General features: G+C 40.9%; 1 protein-coding gene across 1 annotated transcript in view; it reads right to left on the bottom strand.

Moving 5' to 3' along the window:
• LOC121293629 (protein sidekick-2-like) overlaps positions 1-26,875 on the bottom strand; it is a 941,309-nt gene that overhangs the window by 481,084 nt on the left and 433,350 nt on the right. The window contains exon 2 of the mRNA XM_041216767.1: positions 5,510-5,669. Coding sequence (XP_041072701.1) covers positions 5,510-5,669 — 160 coding nt within the window. The remainder of the gene's footprint in view (positions 1-5,509; positions 5,670-26,875) is intronic.

A 26,875-nucleotide genomic window follows, 5' to 3' on the forward strand; every position in this document is an offset into this window, starting at 1 on the left:
GTTGTCATGCACTTCAGTACTTTTTCCATTGGATAAGGTACCATAATGCATTAAAATGTACAAAAAAAATCCTGTCAGCCTCTGCTGTCATATTTTGTGTTGTGATTTAAATCAAGTGACTGCTCTGGGTGTTTAAAAAGCCCAGATTTTGAAAGTTTAAAAAATCTCTGCACCTGCTCCCCTCCATTGATTAACATGCGCTCTGCTTTAAAATTGAGAAGGGATACCATTCTGTTCTGTCAGTTTCGGACAATGTAGCTGGAAGCTTTTACTATGATAGCAGTAGCCATTATGAATGCTTGGCTAAGTTTCAAAGGCTAATAATGTTTCAGTTCAGCAACTGGTTTTTTGATCCAAAATGTTTGAAAGTTTTAAGAGGCTGCAATAACAGAATATGTCTTTGATGTGGTTTCTTGTTTGTGTACAAACCTAATTAGCACCTACCAGATTACAATTTTCTTTGCACTGGAGGAGTTTTGTCCCCCAGTATCAACGTTAGTGTGTTTGAACACAGGGTTTTATTGGATTATTAGAGGTTTAATTTTTTTCCAGTGATTTTAAAATAATCCCCATTGCTATTACATGTTTCCTGAGGACTATACATTGTGCATACTGGGTGAGTGGATGTGGAAAATAATAGGGGCATGAAGGTGGCATGGGTGATCTGAGGTAGCATGGTGATGGGGTAAGGGGTGGCATGGGGGTGAGTGGGGGATGAGGGGTGAGGTTTAGAGGGTCTTTAACTGATGTTGGGAGCTGGGCTGCTGTGTTGGAGAACTGAGGCTGGCCTTCTGGCCGACCTGCCTCCACACCAATACACCTCCTGAACTCCATCACAGCTCGCAAAAGGCACTGTGAACCTGCCAGCTGTGTGAAAAGACAAAAATTCCAGGCAAAGTCACATATGTATTGGGTGTTTCATGTTAGAAAGTGCAAAGGTGCATAGGTTGAGTTTCCTCGAGCCCACAGGAAAATCTGGCCACTGATTTCAGTCTAATATGAGACACTAAATCTTCAAGTAGTTATAAACCTTTCCCCTCCTGATCAATGCTGCAGCCTTTCTAGAAGGTACTGTTTCTCTATTAATCTCTTTTACATTAGTTGTTGTTAAAACTTTCTTTCAAGTATATGCATTTTTATTTAACCACCTCTATTGGATTACAGGATATGTAAACATTACGGACTAGCTAAATTTCCAATGTCATATTTCTGCAGAGATCTGAAAATTATCATAAGACATAGGAGCAGAAATTAGGCCATTCGGCCCATCGAGTCTGCTCCACCATTCAATCATGGCTTATAAGTTTCTCAACCCCATTCTCCCACCTTCTCCCCGTAATCTTTGATCCCCTTACCAATCAAGAACCTATCTATCTCGGTCTTAAATACACTCAATGACCTGGCCTCCACAGCCTTCAGTGGCAATGAATTCCATAGATTCACCACTCTCTGACTAAAGAAGTTTCTCCTCATCTCTGTTCTAAAAGGTCTTCCCTTTACTCTGAGGCTGTGCCCTCGGGTCCTAGTCTCTCCTACTAATGGAAACATTTTCCCCACGTTCACTCTATCCAGGCCTTTCAGTATTCTGTAAGTTTCAATCAGATCCCCCCTCATCCTTCTAAACTCCATCGAGTATAGACCCAGAGTCCTCAAACGTTCCTCATATGTTAAGCCTTTCATTCCTGGGATCGTTCTCGTGAACCTCCTCTGGACCCTCTCCAGGGCCAAAACATCCTTCCTGATGTACGGGGCCCAAAATTGCTCGCAATATTCTAAATGTGGTCTGACCAGAGCCTTATAAAGCCTCAGCAGCACATCCCTGCTTTTATATTCTAGTCCTCTCGAAATAAATGCCAACATTGCATTTGCCTTCCTAACCTGAGTTGAATAACTAATCATGAGGGAAAACCAAGCTGATGAAAGTAAGCCTCAGAAAAACAACTCAATTTTAAGGCTTTGAGAAAGGGTAAGACTCTGGTATAGACAGGGGTGCATTTCTTTACCTTATTTCTTCCCTATCCTCACTCCAGGCTATAGTCTCCCAGCAACAGGCTCCAGCCTGCTTCTATAAATATGAAGCAATGACACCTCAGTCACCTATATCCCGAGGTAGTAGAACTTGGACTCAAAACGATTAATGCCTAATGTATTAAGCATGCCTGTTAATTCCTGTAATAGCAGTTAACAATGATCTTTAAATCTATAATGGAAGGGGCTGGTTATACATAAATTAAAACATCATATATTGTATGGAGGCCAACTTTAAGCCTACAGACTTTACATTAGATCAAAAGCTGATCTTCTTTGACGTTGCTATGGATTAGTCTATGGTCTTCAACATAGTTATGACATTTAGCTCGTCAGGTGGAGCTGTGTTCATCCAGCCTATCCCTTTAAGGTCACTATTCATGCACTTTACATGTGAATGTGGTTAATCCTGAGGTCATTTAAAGGCTAACTACTAAGGGAGGTTTCTGTAGCATCACAATCCCCAGCACTTAAAACATCCACGTTTAAAACAAACTGCTGTTCATATCAGGCAAAAATTGACAAGCATTATCCATTTGCATTAACATTGATTTCACATTTGCTGCTTATAATATCTTAAGCGCTCATGTTTATCAGACAGAAATGGCTTTGCTTCACTCGTTAGTTTGCAGCTCGTTAAGGTGCACTGAATGTAATAAAATCTCATTGAGGCAGATTTCATTTTAATATTTAACTATGAGAATTCTTTACGCAAAACCTGGATGGTTGTGCAGATTTCTCCCCATTAAAGACTAAAAGGCAAAAGAGAGGACACTTTAACTTTCCAGTTAATTTATGCTTACAGTCCATCAGCTGTAACAAATAGCCCAGATCTGAAATCTACCCAATAAATTTGGACAGACTGCAATGTGAATTTTAACTGCGCTCTCTCTTGCAGTCTTTTAAACTGTAATTGAAATGAGTTTTAATTTTATTAATGTTACATTTTCTCTTTCATTAAATCCATCATCATAATACTCTGAAGAGTTACATAAGTTGTACTCTGACCTTTCTGCCTAATTCACAGGTTTTACACTCTTGGTTATTGATACTGCAAAGGCCAGGGCTTTTTCCTGAAAGAACCTTTCCAATTTCTGCCTCTCCAGCCTGCATTAGCTTTGTTTCACAAGTTTTTTGTTTCCCACATCTGTTACAGTGTGTCCTTCTTGCACAGTTGATATTTCCACATATTTTTAACTAGACATATCCAGCCAGGGCACAGCCAGAAAACTTTGTGCCGACATATTTTCCATTTCATCAAGCTAGATCTATCCAGAGCCATGCCTGATTTTTATGTCATGGGCTTCCCTCCCCACCACCAATTGTTGATTTCTACCATATGGGACACTAAGATGGTTCCCACATCCCTCCTAAAAGAAACTGAAATCATGCTGCCAATATTTCTACAGGCCTCTCTACAGATATTTATCCAACTCCCTTTTAAAGGTAAAGGCAAAATATTGCAGATGCTGGAAATCTGAAACAAAAACAAAAAGTGCTGGAAAAACTCAGCAGGTCTGACAGCATCTGTGGAGAGAAAGGCAGAGTTAATGTTTCGAGTCCACTACGAACTTAATCTGCCTTTCTCTCGCAGATGCTGTCAGACCTGCTGAGTTGTTCCAGCATTTTTTGTTTTTGTCCCTTTTAATGGTGTTAGTTGACTTCACATTAACTACTTTCTCTGGACAGACTGTTCTATCTGTTTGCTATCCTGAGTGGATTGGGTATGGTGGTAGTGGTGTCAGTGATAGTTACTCCTGCATGACTCCCTAATTGAAATAATCCCATGTGCTGAAGCCCTTCATTTACTCTGTGCGCATTTCAGAAGAACTGATGAGCTCTACTGATATGGGATTAGAATACAACTTCACACAAGCACCATCAACTAGATCCATCTTTTCTCTTGCTGATCACTCTTGCTCCCTATGAACTTCTATAAAGTTTTTGCTAAAATATAACTGACCTTTTCTGGACAAAACACCATTGTAACTGGAAACATTCTGGACATGGGTGCTTCAGAACAGACACAAATATCATCAAATCTTTCAATAACAGTTTGTTGGGAATTTCTGAGATTTGTATGGAAAAAGTTACTTCAGATGATAACCCACTTAGACTCGAACAATTCTCTCTGATGCTGGCAAACTGGCTAAGCAAAGATGTGATGACATGCTGGAAATGTGTCTACAATTGAGTTTTGTTTAAATTAATCAGTGATTGGTAATGACAACACTTTTTACAAGCTGATTCTGAAAACTTATTTCTATCTAGTTCACACACAATAGCTTATCCCGTGTAGCTAATTAGCTTCTTTTATCAAATAATAATAGAACTCTCAGGATATGACATACAAGTTTCATGATAAAGTTGAACACTGGGAAGTTGAAAAATATCAAAATCACCGCACAAAATGTACAATCATAAAATGGTTACAGCGCAGAATGCGGGCATTCAGCCTATGGTGTCGGTGTTGGCTGTCTGCAAGAGCCACTCAGTTAATCCCACCCCTCCCTCCCTTGCCCCATAGTCCTGAAAATGTTTACTCTTCAGATACTCATGCAATTCCCTTTTGAAAGCCCTTCTTGTGTCTGCCTCCACTTTACTATCAGGTAGTATATTCTGGATCCTAAACACTCACTGCATAAAAAGATTTTCCTTATAATGCCACTGACTCTTTTGTCAATGGTAGTAGATGGACTTGTTTCTCAAGCAGAAGATACAAAGTGAAAGGAGTTCCAAAGGGTTATGTATTGGGACTGCTGTTGCTTATAATATGCAAAAATGATCTGAACTTTTGAATTGAGAGAAAAATGTCTGCTGATGATACCAAAATCTGTGGGAGGACAGGCAGGTTCATAACAGAGGCAGACAGGTAAAATGGTGCAGCTCAGTATAGAACCATTTTTGAACTGTCACATATTTGGGTCTTGCCTTGGGCATTCTTCAGAGTACGACATTCCCGTAAACAATCCAAACATTTTGCATCAAGTTATGTGTCCCTTATGACTGTAAGTCTAACCAGACAATGGCATATCCCAGGGTGTAACAATGATATCTTATGTCTAGAACAGGATATTCATGACTTTTGCATTTTAGCCTCATGTGGGCCTCTCCATCCTTTCCAAAAGCAAGTTGAGAAAACATTTGGAAATTCAAGGAAAGATACACATCATTAAGCTAATTTATTTCACAGCAAATGAACAGATTGAGTATGTTCATAACTGTTGCACAATTAGTTCAACCAGTACAACTTGTCTTCCTGTAATGATAAAAAAACTCCCAATTTGCTGCTTTTATAACATAGCTATAAAGGCATGTTGAAAACTGTATATATCACTCCAATTAACTCCTAAATACACCTTCTGTAAATCCAACATTACTTCCTTGCTTTTACATTCTGTTCCTCAAAATACAAAACCAAGGGCCTTAGCATAATCTGAACATGGGGAACAAAACTAAAATTTCAAGTGTGATTCCTGACCTGTACTCTAGAGAGAAATGAGTCAGCTCCGTATTGTTGTACAACCATTTGAATTCCAAAGGCCAGCTCCCTTCTGCCATACATGTCAGGACCAGGCGGTTTCCCTCCAAATGAATCTGTGAGCGAATGGGCTCGGTTTTAAAATAAGGTGGTACGTCATCTGAAATAAATATGAAAAATGTTTCAGAATAATGCATTTGGCATGCTGATTTTAATTATAAAAAATAAATACAATTATACCTGCCATATCTAGTATTTTAACAAGCCTCAAAAACAATGGACCTGATCAGTTAACAGCTTCTGGAATACCTAAGCTGTGAAGCTTATCTTGGGTCTACTGAAAATTTCTTTTGTATCAATTACCACTAAGAGAATTGTTGGGCTCAATACCAAATTATTAAACTAAGACTCTCAGACTCATGCTTATTTTTCATTTTATAGATGAAACTATTCAACAGACTTGCTTTTAATAATTTAATAACAATTTCCTGCAATATGTCACATAAGCAATCATAGGACTTTTGTAACTGGTAATATAAATAAAGTACATAGCAAAGGACCTGAAATTATGCAGAAGGACACTATTTTAGGAATGCTATTTTAACAGAAGTATTAACCCATTTATTAATAAATTCAGCAACCCTACACTTCTAGCACCAGCCTACATTCAAAGGAAGTACAGACCAAGAGAACTGTGATTACACTGTACAATGTTTTAGCCCATTTCTGATCCATACTCGCAATGAGTGTGGATTCCCTGCTGGGAATGTAGAATTGCTAAATGTACTTTTATTTGAAAGGATTAATACCTCCACTAAAGGAGGCATTTCAACTAAATATTTTGAGCTATTTACCTTTGGATCCCACAGCGTAAGTTCAAAGCCAATGATTTTGACTCAGTGAACTAAGCTGATCAAACAGCCTACTTATATGATCTGAAAAGACCTCTCAAGTTCGCAAATTTCTCGAGGCATCTCTCCTGCTTTTGACTGATTCATTCTTTCTGTAAGAACCCTTCACAACTCAGAACTTTTCCTTTATTTTCAGAATAAATTTTGTGGAACCCAGGGTAGTTCCTTAAGTTTAAGTCATTGCTTTATAACTCTAAATAAACAATACAGTAAATTCAGAGAAAAAAAGTTTTAAAAAACTACAAAGAGAAGAAAAAACTATGAAATCAAAGAATTGCTGGGATTGTCTGTAAAATGATTCCAGTTATATACTCTGAACAGAAATAGTACAATGGTTCCTTAGTCCCATTCTGGACTTGACTTGCCCTTTAGTGGTCCCGGAAAGGGAAGGGACATGGTCATCAGTTGCAATAATAGACAGGGGAATATAAAGGAGAGAATATTTTTTTCAAAAAACAACCAATTTCCAAACAGTTTGTAATATGAAATCTGCCTTCCCACGAACTCAGCAAATCCTTTCCCACCTAGAACAAAATGTTTTCTAATTGATCTTTTCAAGGAAGGAAAAGTTGCCAAAGTCCCGTGTGTCATTTTACATCACACACAGATTTACATGTGTCTTATTGTCATCATCTGTTATGTTTATAAAAGAACCGCTAACATTTTCTTAGAATGATGCACCTGCCATAATTATTTGGTTCTCGATTGCCAATGAGATGTTATGTTGGGAGATTCTTGGTTTTGATGACCTGGATGGGTCAAATAGTATCTCTTCTTTGTACTTATCCTTGAATTTAAATTATCTTACCATTGAGTTTCATCTGCTGTTACAAGAAGATAGCAACATAAGCAAATAGATACTTAATCAGCAGCACAGTGACAATGCAATCGTGTAAGCTATTGTTGATGGATTGAAAGCAAGCACTGTTTCTCAGTTATTTCTAATAGCCTATCTTTGCAAATTGCAATTCTCTCCTTATGGTTCACTGAGTTTTTCCAGTGAATACCTGAGCCATAAGACTAAGAAGATTCCAGGTTCAATTCCCTTTATGTGCTGAGTTTGCAGAACTCAGTTAGGCTAGTAGTAGGAATGCTACAAATCTCTTTAGCCTCCCTGCTTTAGGGAAGCTAAAAGAGCCATGGCTTTTGTTCCTAAACTGCCATCTAGTTGTCACCTTCTGGAAGCATACATATTATTTTATTTTTATTTTTTCATTTATGAGATGTGAGTATTGTTGCAAGGCCAACATTTATTGTTGATTGCTAACTGGCCTTGAGAAGGTGGTAGTGAGCCACCTTCTTGAACTTCTGAAGTCTGTGTTAGATGTGGAGTTCAAGGATTTTAACCCATCAATGATGACAGAATGGCAATATGTTTCCAAATCAGGATGGCATGTGACTTGGAGAAGTCTTGCAGGTGGTGTTCCCATGCACCTGCTGCCTTTGTCCTTGTGGGAGGTAGAAGTCACAGGTTTGGAAGGTAATGTTGAAGAAGCCTGGACAAGTTGCTGCAATGCATCTTGTAGATGGTGTAGACTGCAACTATGTTGTGCTAGATGACAGTGAATGCATAAGATAATGGATTAGGTCCCGATCTTTCAGCTGCTTTATCTTTAATAGTGTTCAGCTTCTTGAACGACCCTGCACTCATCTAGGCACATGGAGGGTATTCTGTTACATGTCTGGCTTGTGCCTTTCAGGTAATGGAAAGGCTTTGGGGAGTAAGAGGGTGAGTGACTTACCACAGATATCCAGTCTTTTACCTGCTCTTTCAGCCTCAGTGTTTATATGGCTGATCCAGTTAAGTTTCTGGTCAATGGTGACCGCCTCCCCCCCCCCCCAAAACCACCACCACCACCCAAACCCCCCGGATGTTAATGGAGGGATATTTGATGATGGTGATGCCTTTAACCGCCAAGGGGGGATGTTTAGTCTCTTTCTTGTTGGAGATGGTGATTGCCTGGCACTTGGGTGGCATAAATGTTATTTGCCATTTATATGCTCAAGCCTCAGATCCACCCAAAGTCTTGCTGCATACATACACAGGCTGCTTCATTATCTGAGGAGTTGTGACTGGAACTGAACACTATGCAATCACCAGTGAACAACTCCACTTCTCACCTGATGAAGGTCTGAGAATTCCCTGCAGCAATGTCCTTGACTAAGATAACTGGCCTCCAACAAACTCAACCATCTTCCTTTGTGCTACTCCAATAAGTGAAGAGTTTTCTCTCTGATTCCCACTGACCACTTTTACCAGGGATCCTTGATTGCACACTTGGTCAAAGGCTGCCATGATATCAAAGGCAATCATTCTCACCTCACCACTGGAATTCATCCCTTTTATTCATATTTGGATCAAAGATATAATGATGTCTGGGGCTTCATGTTGGTTCTCTCGCCACCTGCTGCAAGCCCAGTCTGGTAGCTATGCCCTTAAAAACTTGCCAACTCAGTCACTAGTGGTGCTAATGAGCCACTCTTGGTGATATACATTGAAGTTCACCATCCAGAGTGCATTGTGCCCTGCTACTCTCTGTTCTCCTTCGTGGTGTCCAAGGTGTACTGATCCATTAGCTGAGGGAAGGAGGTAGGTGGTAATCGGTAGAAGTTTTCCTGCCCCATGTTTGACCTGATGGCATGACACTTCACGAGGTCTGGAGACAATGTTGAAGATTCCTGGGGCCACTTCCTCTTGACTGTATATTACTGTGTTGCCATCTCTGATGGGACAGGTACTTACCCAATAATGGTGATGGATGAATCTTGGACATTGGCTGTAAGATACTATTCAGTGAATATGACAATGTTGGGCTTTGTTTGACTAGTCTGACAGCAGTTCTCTCAATTATGGCACATCCCCAAATGTTAGTGAGGGGGACTTTGCCGGATTGATTAGTTTGTGTTCAGGTCTATGGATGTCAAGTGAAGACAGCACTGCACTCAGCAACAATGCTCCCAAAGTCATACAGTCTGAAGACAATTACTGTGATAAATAATGATAACTTGGGTGAGGTGTCAGAGAGTGATTGATATCAATAGAACCATGAAATCCATGTATTGAGTTCATGAGGGAAGTGGGGAAAGTTGGCAAGCAAAAACTGTTTTCACGAAAAGTTGGTGTTCGATACATCTGACAGGTCAAAATCCTCAAATGTTAAGTATGTTTCTCTCGCCACAGAAACTACCTGATCTGGTGAGTATTTCCAGCATTTTCAGTTTTTATTTCGGATTTCCAGCATCTGCAGTATTTTACTTTTGTTCAATATATCTACTTAACATGAGGGCTTTTACTTCTGTTTTTTGATACCACTTAGAATAATATGCAATATCACACCAGTCAACATATTTATAAGATAGTCTAGCTTAAGATATGTACCAATAAGATGTTTCAGGATTATCCATCTGAACCCCATCCTCACTTTCAGGTATCAAGAGTTTTTAATTTAATTTTCACATAGCAGTCTTTGCAAATACCCCATAAATTCTCTGGCATGAGGTGCCAGGCACAAAATGGAAAATACATAGAAATTAAAGCTGATAAAAGCTGCTGAAATATGTTTACAGTAGTAATCATCAAAATTAAAGCCACATTTCACTGGCACCATATAAAGCCAACCAATATTTAATTTCCATCAAAATACAAATTTCAAGTACTAGTGTAACATGTTCATTTTTTGAATATAGTCATTCTATTAGTTAGTTATTCCTCCTTTCCCCAGAAAGATTGCTATTTTTTTCTGAAAACTTTAGCAACGTGACATCAAATTCAGAAGATTGATGTGAACAGATTGAATGAAATTTCAAACATTTGTAAAAAATGTCACAGCACATACCAAAGTGCCAATGCTCTTATTCTGAAATAAATCAGTGCTCATTTCAAAATGGATTTGGCAGAAATCAGTATATTGTACGACTGGAGGATATCATCAACATAGTTCAAGTACAAGTGTCAATAGCATTTCAAGAGCTTATTAGGTGACTAGTGAATGTGAAGTATCCTGTAAGGCATGTTATACTGTGTGTAAAAAGAATACTTAATAACACCATTGATAATTATTTGCTGCTGGCAATACAAAAGAAAAGAAAAAATGGATTGAAATAGACTTGAATTGATCACCGTATGGAGGTACTAATTAAAATTATTACTATATAATTAATTTTCACTGGTTGCAACAATCAGATCAAAAATTGTTTACTTGCCATCACCGTCAACGTGATGATGCAACAACAGAATTTCCTCAGCAGGCTGCCGAACATGGAGATGATAAAGTTTACTCTGGTGTTAATACCAAACTTTGACCAAGCTTTTGATCACCACTTGTCATTTCCCCTTTGAACATGGTCTCCAGTTTCCTTAGCATCTATGAAGCTCTTAGGATATTTTTCTTCACTATGAAATTGCAAGTTAGTATTGTTATATATTAAATAATAAACGTGATGATCATCAGCAGTAAGATTGGCTGAATCCAAATCTGAATGCACTTTTCCCTGTTATTTTTGAAACACTGAGGATACGTTTACAAAACTAAATGTTGCAACTTTCTTGAATCTCTTGTCCCTGAAGCTTAAGCTTTTCGGTGTTGCCTGTCATAGCTTTAAAAAGATGAACAGCTGTGGGCATACAAGCATTTTACTGCCCACTTGAGGACTATTATTATACTTTCAAAGTCATATGTAACACCATCTACAGTGTCTGCAGAAAAAAGACAACTAAACTTCCTCCCTCACCCCCACTGTCCAGAAAGGCCCTCCTGGAATAAAGTTATTATTGTAATTCAGGTATAAAATGCAGTATAGAAACATTTGCTTGAATTTCTTAGCTCCCCAGAGTCAAATTGGGAAGATTTGCTCACAGTTATGGATTCATATTTTATCAATCTTAATGTCCTCTGGGGAAGCTTGCAGCTGAACACCATCAAAGTTGTAAAATAAAATGCTTGAAGTATATGAAAATACTCTGGCTCTACTTCTGCAATCTTTCTTCTTCTGCAGCATACAGGAACGAATTTTCCTGTGACAGTGGTTTAGGACTGGACGTTTTTCTACTTCAATTCTTCGGTAGTTGAGATAACCGTGTACCTATTAAAGTTTCCAGCAAGCAATTTGTCAGAGCCTTAATGGAAATTGGCCTAGCGAAGTTAAAGGATCTGTACATATTAATTGAAATTTTCACTAATATTGTGATTCTACCAGCATTGATTTTCGAAATGAAATTATTTTATTAAACATAAAAAAGAACAAGAATTAATTAGAAGCAATGTTACCCAGTTGCTATATGCTGCTAAGTGTAGGTGAACAGAGCAGGCAGCCATTTTAGATTCTGACCAAGCGAAATTTCAGCCTATTTCTATTGTGGTGTGTATGATAAGATTATTATCACAATTGTCACTGTATTTGACCTCGTGTCAGAGTGCAGGTTGGGAGTGTGGGGAATGTAGCTAACTGGGCTGAACAGGTATTATAATTTATTTTTGAAGTGCTTTGCCGCTTGATAAAAACACATAAAAAAAGAATAAGAATTAACAGTTTGCATTGTTTGTGTGTATTTCTTTTTCTACAACTATTTCTTGACTCACTCTGTAAATGCAGGGCAATAAAGCACTGTAACAATCCAATCTAAACAAGTGCCAATATAAGAATATTAAATATGAGCCTCTGGAACAGGCACTGGAGTGGATACAGAGGGGGGTTACCAGGATGATACCAGGGATGACGGAGTTCAGCTGGAGAGATTGGTGAAGCTGGGATCTTTTTCCTTAGAGCAGAGAAAGTTAAGGGGTCACACTAGAGGTATTCAAAATCATGAAGGGTTTTGATAAAGCAAGAAGGCTTTATCAAGAAACAATTTTCTCTGGCAAGTGGATCAAGATTTGAAATCAATTGGCAAAAGAACTAAAGGAGAAATGAGGAGAAATGTCTTCATACAAAAAGTCGTTAAGATCTGGAATGCACTAATTGCAAGGGGATGGAATAAGATTCCATTGGAACTCTTAAAAGGCAATTGGACTTGCTCTTGAAGAGGACCAATTTGCTCGGTTGTGGGAATAAATTGGACAGCTCTGTCAACGAGTCAGCACAGACATGATGGGTGAATGGCGTCTTTCTGTGCTGTAAGATTCTATGAACTGTTCTTTCTGGTAACCCAATCCAAGTGTTGATCACCGTCTGGGTAAAAATGTTTTTTCCTGCTATCTGTCATAAATTTGACTGTTATAATTCTGAAGCTGTGCCTTGTGTCATGCTTCTGTGACAAATCTGAAATTATTGTTTTGGGTTTACTTCCTCAATTGTATTAAGTATCTTATATAGCCTAAAAAGTCCCATCTGAGACATCTCATTCTGATGTTGAACAGTACTAGTTTATCAAGTCATTACTTGTAACTCTTCCCTCTTCTCAACAGAGACCTGGCATTTCCCTTTCATATTAGTGGTCAGAACTGTATGCCAGTTCTCTGTGGATTTGAACTCAGCTGATTTGGCAAGATAACATTGAATCCCACTTGTTTCTTTTTATAGACACCCTTCAGATATGATGGGCCAGGGTCAAGTAAGCTTCCTCTGAGCAAGTTCTATTCCGTTCATGGAGTGCACATTTTTTCTACTTTCATTGCAACATATTCAGTACCTTGCATGGTTCAAATTGAATGTACTTTGCCACTAATCAGCACAGATGAAAAATCTACAAAGCTCTCATTTCCAGATTGCAGTTCCTCACCCTAAACCCCCTGGGCTAAAAATTGGATAGTCTTCATAAACAGGCATGGGATCTCAATGCACAATTAACCTGCATCCATTGAAAGTAAAGCACATCAAGCCAATAAATGCCAGATCAAACAGACTGTCAAGAAATTGTATGATATTGACATAGATAAAGTGAATACTCTTATCAGGCCTGATGGTGAGAAGAAAGGCTATGTTTGTCTGGTCGTAGACTATGATGTATTGGATGTTGCTGATAAGACTGGCTTCAAAAAGAGCTGTATGAATATTTCAAAGTAAAGCAGGCAGCATGTAAACTTCGTGCCGACTACTAATTTAAATGAAAATGCTGTGCAGCCATGTGCTAAACATACTGTCGAGTGGCTGCATGCCAAGGTTCATGTGAGGCTAGCACCACTTAAAGCTAGCTGCAAAGCAGCCTGCAATACCTAAAGGTGAGGTGCATTCTGGCATGTGGTATGTGCTAGGTATGACTCCAACCAGTGGAGAGTTTTTCCCCGATTCCCATTGACTGCAGTTTTGCTAGGGCTCCTTGGTGTCATACTCAGTTAATTGCTGCCTTGATGTCAAATGCAGTCACTCTTACCTCAACTCTTGGGTTCAGCTCTTATGTCCATGTTTGGACTATGGCTGTAATGAGTTCAGGAGCAGAGTGGCCATGGCGGAACCCAAACTGAGCATCAATGAGCAAGTTATTGTTGAGGTGAGTGCCACTTGACAACACTGTTGTAATCTGTTCCATAATTTTGCTGATGATCGAGAATAGTCTGATAGGGCAATAATTGGCCAGGTTGGATCTGTCCTTTTTGTGGACAGGACATACCTGGGCAATTTTCCACGTTGCCGGGTAGATGCCAGAGTTGTACCTGTACTCGAACAGCTTGGATAAGGGTGAAGCTAGCTCTGGAATACAAGTCTTCAGTACTATTGCCAGATTGTTGTCAGGGCCCATAGCCTTTGCATTATCCAGTGCATTCAGCTGTTTCTTGATAACATGTCAGCCTTGTCTTTTGCACTGAAGTGCTGGGCTCCCCCATCACTGAGGATGAGAGGATCTGTGGAGCATTCTTCTCCAATTAGTTGCTTAATTGTCCACCACCTTTCATGACTGGATGTGACAGAACTGCGGAGCTTAGACCTGATCCATTGATTGTGGGACTTTGTTGCTCTGTCTTCTGCTGTTTGGCTTGCAAGTAGTCCTGTGTTGGAACTTCACCAGGCTGACACCTCATTATTAGGTATGCCTGATGCTGCTCCTAGCATGCCCTCTTGCACTCTTCTTTGAACCAGGGTTGATCTCCCGGCTTGATGGTAATTGTAGAGTGGGGGATATGCCGGGCCATGAGATTACAGATTGTGGTTGTATACAATTCTGCTGCTGCAATTGGCCCACAGTGCCTCATCAATGCCCAGTTTTGAGTTGCTAGATCTGTTCAAAATCTATCCCATACAATATGATGAAGGGTATCCTCAAAGTGAAGTTGGGACTTGGTCTCCACAAGGACTATGTGGTGGTCACTTCTACCAATTCTGTCATGGACAGAAGCACCTGTGACAGGTTAATTGATTAGGATGAGGTCAAGTACGTTTTTCCTTCTTGGTTTGCTCACCACCTGTTGCAGACTCTGTATAGCAGCTATGTCCTTTAGGACTCAGCCAGCTCGGTCAGTGGCAGTGCTACCGAGTCACTCTTGATGATGGACATTGAAGTCTCCCACCCAGAGTACGTTCTGTGACCTAGCTACTCTCAGTGTTTCTTCCTATTGGTGTTCAACATGGAGAAGAACTGATTCATCAGCTGAGGGGTATGAGCGGAAGGTGGTAACCAGCAGGAGGTTTTTTTACCCATGTTTGACCTGATGCCATGAGACCTCATGGGATCCAGAGTCGATGTTGAGAATATGCTCCCGACTGTATACCACTGTGCCACTACCTTTGGTGGGTCTGTCCTGTCCCTGCTGGTGGGAGAGGACATACCCAGGGATGGTGATGATGGTGTCTGGGATATTGTCTGTAAGGTATGATTCCATGAGTCTGATTATGTCAGGCTGTTGCTTGAATAGTCCGTGAGACAGCTCTCCCAATTTTGGCACAAGCTCCTAGATGTTAGTAAGGACGATGTTGCAGGGTCAACAGGGCTGGGTTTGCTGTTGTCGTTTCCGGTGCTTAGGTCGAAGCCAGGCGGTCTGTCCTGTTTCATTCCAATTAGTAGACTTTGTAGCGGAGCACTATGTATTACTGAGGGTCCTGCTGTAGGAGGTGGACAGGAGGAAACATTTCCTGTATTCACACAGGGCCAGGATGTCCTACAGACAAGCACCTAGAAAGTAGTGGGAGAGATAGCCACTGAGATCAATGTGAACACTGTCACCCAAGTACCTGGATGCGGGCCAAAAGAAGTTTACACATGAAAGGTCAAGGCCAGTGAATTCATCTATAAATTCTGTATTCTTTGACACTAGCCTCACAGCCTGCTCAATTTACCAGGAGTCTCATGCTCACAACTCACAGTTTGCACACACTGCCAGCTAGTCAACCATGATAGCCACATCACCCAAACACATTGCACCACACTCACTGACAAACTTCCTTCTCTCTTGCAGGACAAGGTTCTACAGAAGCAGAGGTAGCAGCAGCTAACCAGCGGGAGACAGACACGGTTGCATGACCTTAACCCCATTGAGGAGACAATGCTCACCATAAGTGGAGCGGCCATTACTGAGGCTGTGGCCAGCAGCAGGTCTAGGATTATAGAAATATGTTACTACCTAATCCACCTTCTCACATCAAATAGCCAGTTGAAACCAATCAGCAACTAACCTACAAGTTGCTGATGTCCTACCTGCTGCTCTATGCATGTTCAGCTGTGGATATTTAAGAGAAGGCATTAGCTAGAGCAGCAAGTTTGAAAATGGCAGTGTTGGCATCAAATCAGCATTACACATTGACTGATGTCACATTCTGCCTGCTCTGCATATTCCTGGTGCAGACTGTTAACACCTGCGCTAACACCATCACCAAGACGGCATTTAGTGCAGGCCATGCCAAAAGCGTGCAGAGAAAGCACGGAACTGCACCTGACGCACTTTGAACTCCACCTCTTCTAACAATAAAACCCTTTTCATAGTACCAATTTTATTAGTGATATAAACATATTGCTTGGTGTCTCCTAACTAGGTGCAAGACTTCACCCCCAGTCTTTGAATGATTTATTTGACAAAATGCAAATGTCCCCCCTTTACCTTACTGTTAACATCTCAAAACTACCATACATCAAAGCACTCAGGCTTGCTGGCTTTAATCCAGTTTGGACACACACAGATACCCACAGACACAGACCCCACTACAAATCCAATTTAAACTAATTTCCAATAATATTATATACATTAATATCTCTTCATAATACTGGGATGCAAATCGGGTCCACGCCAAATCCCAGCAGGATTTGCATGCCGCCATGGTGGACACCATTGGATGATCCCGCTACGCTTATTTCTGCCTCTCATGCCGAACTGTTCTTCCTCTGCCCACCATGACGCCTGACGCCAAGGGGGCCAGAAAATTCCGGCCTATGTACACTAGGAACACGTGGACCATCCTGAACAGGTATTCAGAACATAAGGATCATGGGATTTTGCCTAATAACCTTTGCCTAATAATTTGTGACTTTCTCTACTCCCTTCTGAAAGCAACTTGCCATCGCATTGGTGTCTCACTAGGTCATGTCCAAGAAGTGCCAGACTGCCACTAAGGCTAAAACCAACAAACATGCTAAGGAGTGAAAGTTATGGCACTCCTGGGAGGATGAGGCCTGGTGTGGAAGTTCAGAAATAGACAGAGTTAGGAATTGAGGGCTGAAGAAAGGCAAAGGGAGGAGATGCTGGGATCATTTTTTAATGTGGAGGTGAGGTGGGAATAATCATTGGTCATATAATTGTCACATGTACATGAACTAGCACCGAGGGGCACTGACATTTTGCATTTGGACACAGACCCCAAGAAGAGGCATTGAGGGGTATAAAAAGAAAAAAGGAAGACATGCATATATTGCACCTTTCACAACTTCAAGTGTTTCACAGTCATTGGGCACAAGCAGACCACTGAATATCACCAGAGAGATGAATAACATTGCATGTGCAGGAACAGAGCAGGAGACAAGGCTGAACTACTTAACAAAGATATTTCTGGAAAAAAAACCTGAAAAACAGCAACTAATTTTAGGTACATTTAGGTGATTTCTTCTCAGAATTATTGAATGTTTTGTGTATTTATTGTAGTGCAAATTACATTTTTAGGGATGGTAAGGTTCAATTGGTGGGTAAGGTTCAAGCATGCCTGCCGAAAGGGCTGGGAACATTTTTCTTTTCTTTGTCAATGGGAATATTTGTAAGAGATTGTGAAATATGGCAGTTGCTTTGTAGTGGATGGAGTTTAAGCTTATCAGCAGCTTTTCATAGAATCGCAGCTAAAGGTATGCTTTATACTGTACTGTAGCATAGCCTCCTTACTCAAGCCACTTGACAGATATGCATAAAAACTTTAACCATAAAAATGTGGAAAACGGGCTCCATCACCTGGTGTGATTAACTGTCTGATTTAGAGAAAGAGGCTGGAAAAATGGGGAGAATTTTTTTTTTAAAATGGAAGAATACAAGAAGGATGGCAGGAAAGAAACTGCAAACTGTTGAGCATCCACTGCCAACACTAATTAATAAACTAACCGTTCATTGTAGACTTGGCATAGAGCCAACCAAAAGGAAAGCAAACCCTTCAGTTGCTCTGAAGTGGTCAGCTCGAAGCAGTACAAAGAGCATGGGAGAGTGAGGTCTAGAAGGAAGGCATGAGCTGGTCAAGCTCTGATGCACAGGGCTGCTCTCGTGTGATCAAGAAGACTGACTTCAACTCTGATCTCAAACTTGTTTGAGAAATCAAATGGGCCTACTCTGCAAAAGTTTCTTTTCCCTCTACTTTCCCTGCTTATTGTGGAAAAGATGTTGCCTAGGGCAATCTGTTTACTTAAGAGTTCTCAACAGTTACATTCTTGACATCACCACTACTCTCTCAAACAAATTGGAGTTCTGCTAGGAACACCTTGTTTAGAGAAAAGCCATCGTGTACTAAAACTGATAGAAAACATGTAATACTGTGTCTACAGTGATGTGTGGTAAACTGCATTGTTTTGCAATAGATTTAATCTGAGCAGATTTTGCACTATATCTTCATATAGTGACTTTGAGACTAAAACTGTCACCTTTTGTGAAGCCCAAACAATGGGCAAGGGGTTGGATTATGGTTGGCGCTCCGATCCTTGATTTTCTGAAAATAAACTGAACAGCGTATTAACTTCAATAATTAATGCCTCAATGTCATGAGACACGTAAGCTGGGAAACAATAACTTGATGGTTGGGATCAAAGCCAGAAGCTAGAATGCCTAAACAAAAACAGAATTACCTGGAAAAACTCAGCAGGTCCGGCAACATCGGCGGAGAAGAAAAGAGTTGACGTTTCGAGTCCTCATCCTTCAGCAGAACTGAGTAATATAGGAGAGAGGTGAAATATAAGCTGGTTTAAGGTGGCGGTGGGGGGGGGAGAGAGACAGAAGTGGGGGTTGCTGTTGTAGGGACTAACAAGCAGTGATATGAGCAGATAATCAAAAGATGTCACAGACAAAAGAACAAAGAGGTCTTGAAGGTGGTGATATTATCTAAACGAATGTGCTAATTAAGAATGGATGGTAGGACAACCAAGGTACAGCTCTAGTGGGGGTGGGGTGGAAAGACTAACAGGGCATAAAAGCAACGAATGCAGTAGACTTAGTTAGGGGAAATGCAAGTGAAATGCTGTTTCACTTGAAAGGAGTGTTTGGGCCCTTGGACGGTGAGGAGAGAGGAAGTGAAGGGGCAGGTGTTACATCTTTTGCGTGGGCATGGGGAGATGCCATAGGTGGGGGTTGAGAAGTAGGGGGTGATGGAGGAGTGGACTAGGGTGTCCCGGAGAGAACGATCCCTACGGAATGCCACCGGGGGGGTGAAGGGAAGATGTGTTTGGTGGTGGCATCATGCTGGAGTTGGCGGAAATGGCGGAGGATGATCCTTTGAATGCGGAGGCTGGTGGGGTGATAAGTGAGGACAAGGGGGACCTTGGCTTGGCTAAATGCCTATTCCACCTAGTGCAACAGTGGAACTTCTAAGAGAATTAAGGTTTAAAGGCATTTAAGTCTCAATGCACATACTCAAATATTAATTATCCTCAGAGCTGCTAGACTTTGTTGTATATATACAAAGTAGCCCAAACATTGATCAACTTGAATACCCATGGTGTGCTCTAATCATTGCAGTAGCTTGTTTAATTTAGAACCACTTGTCAGATTCATCATTATAGGAATCCAACAGCTACGTCCCTCATGATTCATATAATTTTCATTCAAGTGCTTTGAGAATAGACTGATTACTCTCTTGCTTGGGAAATGACATTTAACATAGCAGAGGTAACCTAAAAGAAATTGTAAAAAGTCAATTCTACTCAACCAGGATCCAACAGTTGAGTTACTTCTTAGTAACTTTCAGTAGTGTTGTCTGATTGAGTTTTGTAACTATGTTTGTTTATGTTAACAAGGCCAAAAGGTAAAGATGAAAATGTATGAGAAAATATTAAATTAATTGAACAAAATCTAAGTGCTGCGGGTGCTGGATATACCAACAATAAACCCAAAGCTAGTCAAGACATGTTGGGTTTGGAGCCTTTCCTCCGTTCTGCTACACCATACCCAAAAGGTTTTGAGTATTCTCTCCACGGATCCTACCTGACTGCTGACGGTTTTCACTTTAAACTAATAGAAAATAGGAATAAAAGGAGAAAGTGAGAAAATGATGAAGCACCAATTCACTTGAGTTGATTTATCTCATGTGCTGCCTTATTTACCAAATAAAAAGATAGTGGAAAAGAAACTGCAAAATTGATTTTCTTTGCAATTCACACTGTTTTAAGTGTAAACTTTTTAAAAACAACAGGCTCTCTCTTTCAGTACTGTTACATTATTACACTTTACATTTTGTTTTCAAACCAATTAGGAGTTCTTTTAAATACTCCACCATGCAAAAGTGAGGCAACATTATCACTGCATCTATGAGTGTTTCAATTGACTCATAGTTAATCAAAGTAAAATCAAACATTCATTATCCGGTGCGTTGGACTACTGATCAGAGCAGCTATCCAAGATTGGGTGGTAATTGTATGGACGGTAAATCATCTTGGAGGGAATATAGGAATGTCTTTGTTACCGAAAAAACCTATTTAAAATACCACTGAGGAGGAAAAGCACAGAAATAAACAAGGTGGGTTAAATTGGATAAAAATTAATGGATAAGTGGATAAAAGATCTCTGAAGAGAGTTCCAAATGAAAAACATCAAGTTATTTTTCAGATGGTCAACTGGAAAAATGGGTCGATTGTGATGAATTGATAGAAAAGGGAAAATTGATGGCAAAAGTCACCTTGCAGGGTCCAAGTAGCTCTGGGATTGCAGCATGAGGGTTGCAGAAAGACATATTTACAAGGCAGCCAAATTCACATTTGCTCTGCATTGCAGAAAGAATCTGTTCTACAAGGCACAAAATAACAAAAATCAAAACAAGGCTTTTGTTTAAAATTTTTATTTCAGGTGGTAATGAACAGAAGTTTGAGCCTGAGAGGCAAACATGATTAGAATTTCAATTTTATTTATTTTTTTAACACTGGGCGCTACTCTTTTTATATACTGACAAAAAGGGGAACATTTTGTGGAGATAGAAAGGCAAGTGGAGAGGGAAAGATGCGGGGAGAAAGGCTGGCAGAGAGGAAAGAAGAGAGTAAGGGAGAGAAAGGGAACTAAGAAGAGAAAGGGGTCAAGATGGAAGAGAAAGAAGATGGGGAGTACGAGAAATGAAAGCAGAAAAAAAAGGGTGGAATGGAGGAGAAAGGGCTGAGAATGAAAGTAAATGGATCCAGGAAAGAGAGAAGAGCTGTGAATGGGATAAGTGAAAACAGGTAGTTATGAAAACAAATAAACTATAAATAAAAAGTGTAAGCAAATGGCAAGACATGGTGAGTGGAACCTGTTGGTCATGAACTCAAATGGAATTGCTGTCTGTTACAATTCATTTAAGAACAATTTCTTCCCATTCAATTGATGGACCAGTTGACTTGGCCTTATGGATATGTCAGCAGTTACTTAACAACTGATTAAGATACATTATTATTCTTCTCCATTGTGGAAGTGAAAGGAGGAAAATCTTGAATTTATATAGCACTTCTCACATCCTGAGGAAAAACACAGCCAATTAACCAAATGAAAACATTTTTGATTGGATAATGTCTCTGTCATCAAGACTTGTGATAACATCATTATTATTATTTTACTGATGAATAGACCCTGCTGCATCTATTGTTAACTTCTCGGAAAAGTCTAGAGGTGTCCATGCACAAAGTGGCATTTTTGGGAGAGAGTTCCACACTTCTAACACCCGTTACATTAAGAAGTCTTTCTCAAGTTCTTTCCTGAATGCCCTAGACTCCCTGCCAGCAGAAAAGGCTTCTCTCCACCTACCCTATGGATGCCTCTCAAAATCCTGAAAATCTCAATTCTGTATTACAGAGAATACAAACCTAGTTTATATAATCTCTCTCCATAATTTAACCTTTGGAACCCTGGTAGCATTCTGGTGTGTGATCTGCAAATTTTGAAATTTGTGCTCTGCACACCCAAGTCTAGATCACCAATATATTTCAAGAAAGCAGTAGTCCTAATATAGACTAAAAGCAAAATACTGAGGATGTTGGAGACCTGAAATAAAAACATAAAGTGCGAGGAAAACTCAGCAGGTCTGGCAGCATCTGTGGAGAGCCAAACAGAGTTGAAGTATATAATATGGACCCTTAGGAAATTCCACTATATACCTTCCTCCAACCGTTCACCACTAGTTTCCTGTCACTCAACCAGCTTTGTATCCATGCTGCCACTGTCACTCTTATTCCATGGGTTTCAACTTTGCTGACAATCCTATTAAATGGGACTTTATCAAATGTCTTTTGGAAGAATATGTACACCATATCAACTGCATTACCCCCATCAACCTCTCAAAAACTCAATCAAGTGAAACATAATATGCCATTTGACAAATCTGTGTTGGCTTTCCTTAATTATTCCACATTAGTCCAAGGGAATGTTAATTTTGACCTAGATTATTGCTTCTAAAAGCTTTCCTACCGCTTAGTTAAAACTAACTCATTTAGCATGGAAAATACTAATTTTGTACCTCAGCCTTAATGCATAGATCTCCTAATCAGCTCCACTCCTCCCCTCTAGCCTTTTATTATTTATAAGGGTATGGAAGGTCCTTCATATTTTATTGAAGGATCCTTTTGTGATTACAGAATCTTCTATCATCAATCAAATTGATTATTTCCCAAAGATGAAACTTTGCATATGTGTGAGCCAGACGCAGGAGGTTTAACTGAAAATATTATTATGCAAGAAGTGTGCAGGTTCCTTTGTGACTGACATTTTGGCAGATGGTGAATGGTCTGTTCCTGCGTGATTGATGGATTGACAATAGCTCTGGATAATTTCCAATTCACTGCCTCCAATCCTGGACATCGCTCTGGAAGCTAGATTCATCACTTCAGACATAACTTCAGTAGCACTCGACTTAGATTTCTAAAAGCCTCCACACAGTTACTCAATGCTAACAAAATTCTTTTGGATCAGCAGAGGATGTAGTTTTACTGCCACTTCCAAATCTATGTTAAGTACTTTGGAGTGGACACCAACCCAAAAATGGCAGTATTTCTCTGGAGTATCCGCCAAGCTCACTAATGTCATGTCCTGTGAGACTGCTGTAAATTAAATATTATTTTGATGTAGCAGGAACTCATGCCAATCATGGACAAGCACCCCATGCACCAAAGATAATTAACTTGCTCAAGTGTTGTCCAGCTATACGATAGGCAGAATTTTTCCGTCAGCATGAGGGGTGGGGGGGGGGGGGGGGGGGGGGGGGCGGCGGGACCCATACGCCGTCGTGTAAAATGACGCGGGGAGACGTCAGGTGGAACTTCCAACATCACCCCACGTCATTTGCATTTTCAGGTCAGCGGGCGTGCAGCCGACTCGGCTGCGCGCCCACCGACCTGTCAACAGCCTATTAAGGCAATTAAGAAACCGATTCAGCTCATTAATGGACCTGCCCGCCCAACCTTAAGGTTGGCGGGCAGGCCGGGAGCCCAGGCGGGCTTGTGAAAAAACATGAAACCTCATCCACTGGCGGGATGAGGCTTCATGAGGGTTTTAAAATTTTAATAAAAGGTTGCAATAAAAGTTATGGACATGTCCCAACTCATGTGACAGTGTCAGATGAAGGAACGTGGAAAGGAAAATTTTAAAACTCCTTCATTAAAAGTTTCAAAACGGAGCCAACCTCCCTGAGGCAGCACTCATTTTCATTGTGCTGCAGCATCTTCTTTTGCTGCTTTCTTTTCTGCTTCAATTGTTGCTGCGTCGGGCAAACTTATCTTCTCCTGGGTCTTTGTCTCCTTCAGTTGAGTCTTTTCGAATCCAGTGATCTGCTGCCGCAGCTCTCCCGCAATTCCTCGCGCCCGCTCCTAATCTTCCCCCCATACGGGGAAAAAGTTTTTCTCCCGTGTATCTGTTCCTTCCTGTTTACCCTATCTATGCCCCTCATAATTTTATACACCTCAATCATGTCTCCCCTCAATCTCCTCTGCTCCAGGGAAAATAACCCCAGTCTATCCACGTCTAGCTATTATAATGGGAATGTGTGATTTCTAATCAGTCCAAATCTAACCAAGGGTGCAGCATCATTGATTTTAATTAATCTTCAAAATATATTCAATTGCATACTTAGTTGTTAGCTAACCTTGCCTGCATTCACTTACCTTTAATAACATAGACTAATAATTATATGTGTTTATGTCCAGCATGATCAGGATATGTTCTCCTTTTTAACTTACAACAGTGACTATAGGCTTCAAAGATCCAGCATATGAAATTAATGGGCAGGAAAAGACCCGGTGGTCCATCAGACCTGCCCCACAACTATGTAAGAATATGTTTTAAGATTTGTTTAAATTTTCTGCACAAATGAAGAGCCGGCAATTCTTGGAACATGTTACTATGCAGCCAAACCAATCAGAGACTGCTGATCAAGTGGCTCAGAGGCATTGAGCATGAAGCCATTGCTATGCAGCCAAAGTATAAAAATTTGGCTGAAAACCCTCATTGAGATGGCGTGTTGGGAGCAAGACCAACAACAGGAGAAGTCCCGCTGGAAGCAAATTAGCCCTAGTCAAATTGGATCTGTCAAGCTTGTTGTAGGATGGCCGAGTTTGTTCTAATAATGATAGAGTTGATCTGCAGCCACTTCTTTGGTGGAATCATTAAGTTTATTTACATTATAGAGTCATAGAGTCATAGAGGTTTACAGCATAGAAAAAGGCCCTTTGGCCCATCACGTCTGCGCCAGTCAAACAAGTACCTAACTATTCTAATCCCATTTTCCAGCACAAGGTCCATAGCCTTGTATGCTGTGGCATCACAAGTGCACATCCAAATACTTCTTAAATGTTATGAGGATTTCTGCCTCTACCACCCTTTCAGGCAGAGAGTTCCAGATTCCCACCACCCTCTGGGTGAAAAAATTCTTCATCACATCCCCTCTAAACCTCCTGCCCCTTACTTTAAATCTATGCCCCCTAGTTATTGATCCCTTCACCAAGGGGAAAAGTTCCTTCCTGTTTACACTATCTATGCCCCTCATAATTTTATACACCTCAATCATGTCTCCCCTCAATCTCCTCTGCTCCAGGGAAAATAACCCCAGTCTATCCAATCTCTCCTCATAATTAAAACTCTCCAGCCCAGGCAACATCCTGGTAAATCTCCTCTGCACTCTCTCTTGTGCAATCACATCCTTCCTATAATGCAGATTCCAGGACTGCACGCAATTCTCTAGCTGTGGCCTAACCAGCATTTTGTACAGTTCCAGCATAACCTCCCTGCTCTTATATTCTATGCCTCGGCTAATAAAGGCAAGTATCCCATATGCCTTCTTATACTCAGCAGCAACAACACGTGTGCTTTTAACTCCGACTCTATCTCTACACTGACTGCTGAGGTCGCCCGCACGACTCTCCTATTGGTTACTACAGATCATGTGATCTTCCTTAACAAGTATTATTCTTAAAGGTACATTGCACACTACATAAAACCATAATTATTACAAAGCTGCAGTCAATCTAGTTTAATGAGGGGGGGTAACTGTATGTTTTAAATCACTTTGTATTGTTTCCAAGTTTAAGTTGTTGGATTTGTAGCAAAAATATGTCAGTTGTAATTCTCAGTCTCTTGACTTTATAACCATGATGGTTAGAACACCATGGGCGGAATCGTCCGGTCCTGTTGGCGGCGAGCGTCATGACGGATGTGAGCGGACAATATGGCAAGGCGGCCAAAAATTGGTTTTATGCTGTTGTGAAAGCGGTTTGTGATTGTCTGCTCCACCTGTCAATGGTGGGCCGCATTTCCTACTGCCACACATCGGGAACCTAATTTCAATACTTTAGCATCTCATTATAAGCCCTGCTTGCTGGAATCATCCCCCACGCTGGATCATCTGGGCACGTCGACATGACTTGTATTTCACAACTGTACATAAGCAATGTGCACCTGGCGAGCTTCACTTTGCTTAGGAATTCGAGTTTTGTTTGCCTACTTTGTTACGGGCAGCACTCATGGTCATCAGCAACAGGCTTCACAGGCAGCACCACATTACTTTTAGGGTGGCTCATGGGTGGGTCTCTACCTACCAGACCAGTTGTAAGGCAGGGGTGGGGGGGTGACTTTTCAATGGCTGAACAGCTAGGGCTTGCTTGGGGAAGGGGGAGGAGTGGCCTTAGACAAGGGAAAAGGCAGGGTGAGGGCTGGACTGGGGGAAGGAGGGAATGCCAGGGTGTGTGCGCGGGTATATGTTGATTTGTGCAAGTGGCCTCAAGATGGTAAGGGCTGAGGAGGCAGTCTCCAGAGGAGATGGGGCCAGATGAGATGTGAGGGTGTGTGAGAGAAAGTGAGTGGCGATGTCCTTTGAGCTGGCAGTGAATGAGATGCCAGTGAATGTGTGATGGCCTTGTGAGTATCTAAGTTTAGAGTGATGAGATGGATTACCTTACCTTGGCGGTACGGATGAGGTCATTCATCCTCTTGCTGCACTGGATGGCCAACCTCTTCTGTGCAGCATTGGCACTGACCACCACTTCCACCGCCTCCCAAGCTGGAGTGCTGAGATTGCTGGACCTCCTCTGGCCAGAGGGGGGCTAGGAGACATCACTGCGGGCCTCCAAAAGACATTCCAGTGACGGGTCACTGAACTCTTCTTGGCTTTCAGGGCCTGTCTTCACTGGAGCAGTCCTGGGCTACAAGCATTGAGAACTGTGTGCAGGGCTGCAGTTTAGATATGGCAACCAGATTGATGTAACAGTGCTGCGGGTGATTCAGAGGCTGCCCACCAGCGAGGCGGCATGTTTCCTGTAGCTGCATAAGTAAAAAGATGGGAAGTGGGAGATATGGCATGAAAATCTGACACAGCAGCTGGTGGGTAAAATGTATTTTTCATACCTGCTACTGCACTTAGTGTAAATCTGGAAAGATTCTGCCCCAGGACTTGACATTTCATACAGTTC

This window comes from Carcharodon carcharias, chromosome 22 (genome assembly GCF_017639515.1).
Source record: "Carcharodon carcharias isolate sCarCar2 chromosome 22, sCarCar2.pri, whole genome shotgun sequence".
Taxonomy (NCBI): Eukaryota; Metazoa; Chordata; class Chondrichthyes; order Lamniformes; family Lamnidae; genus Carcharodon; species Carcharodon carcharias.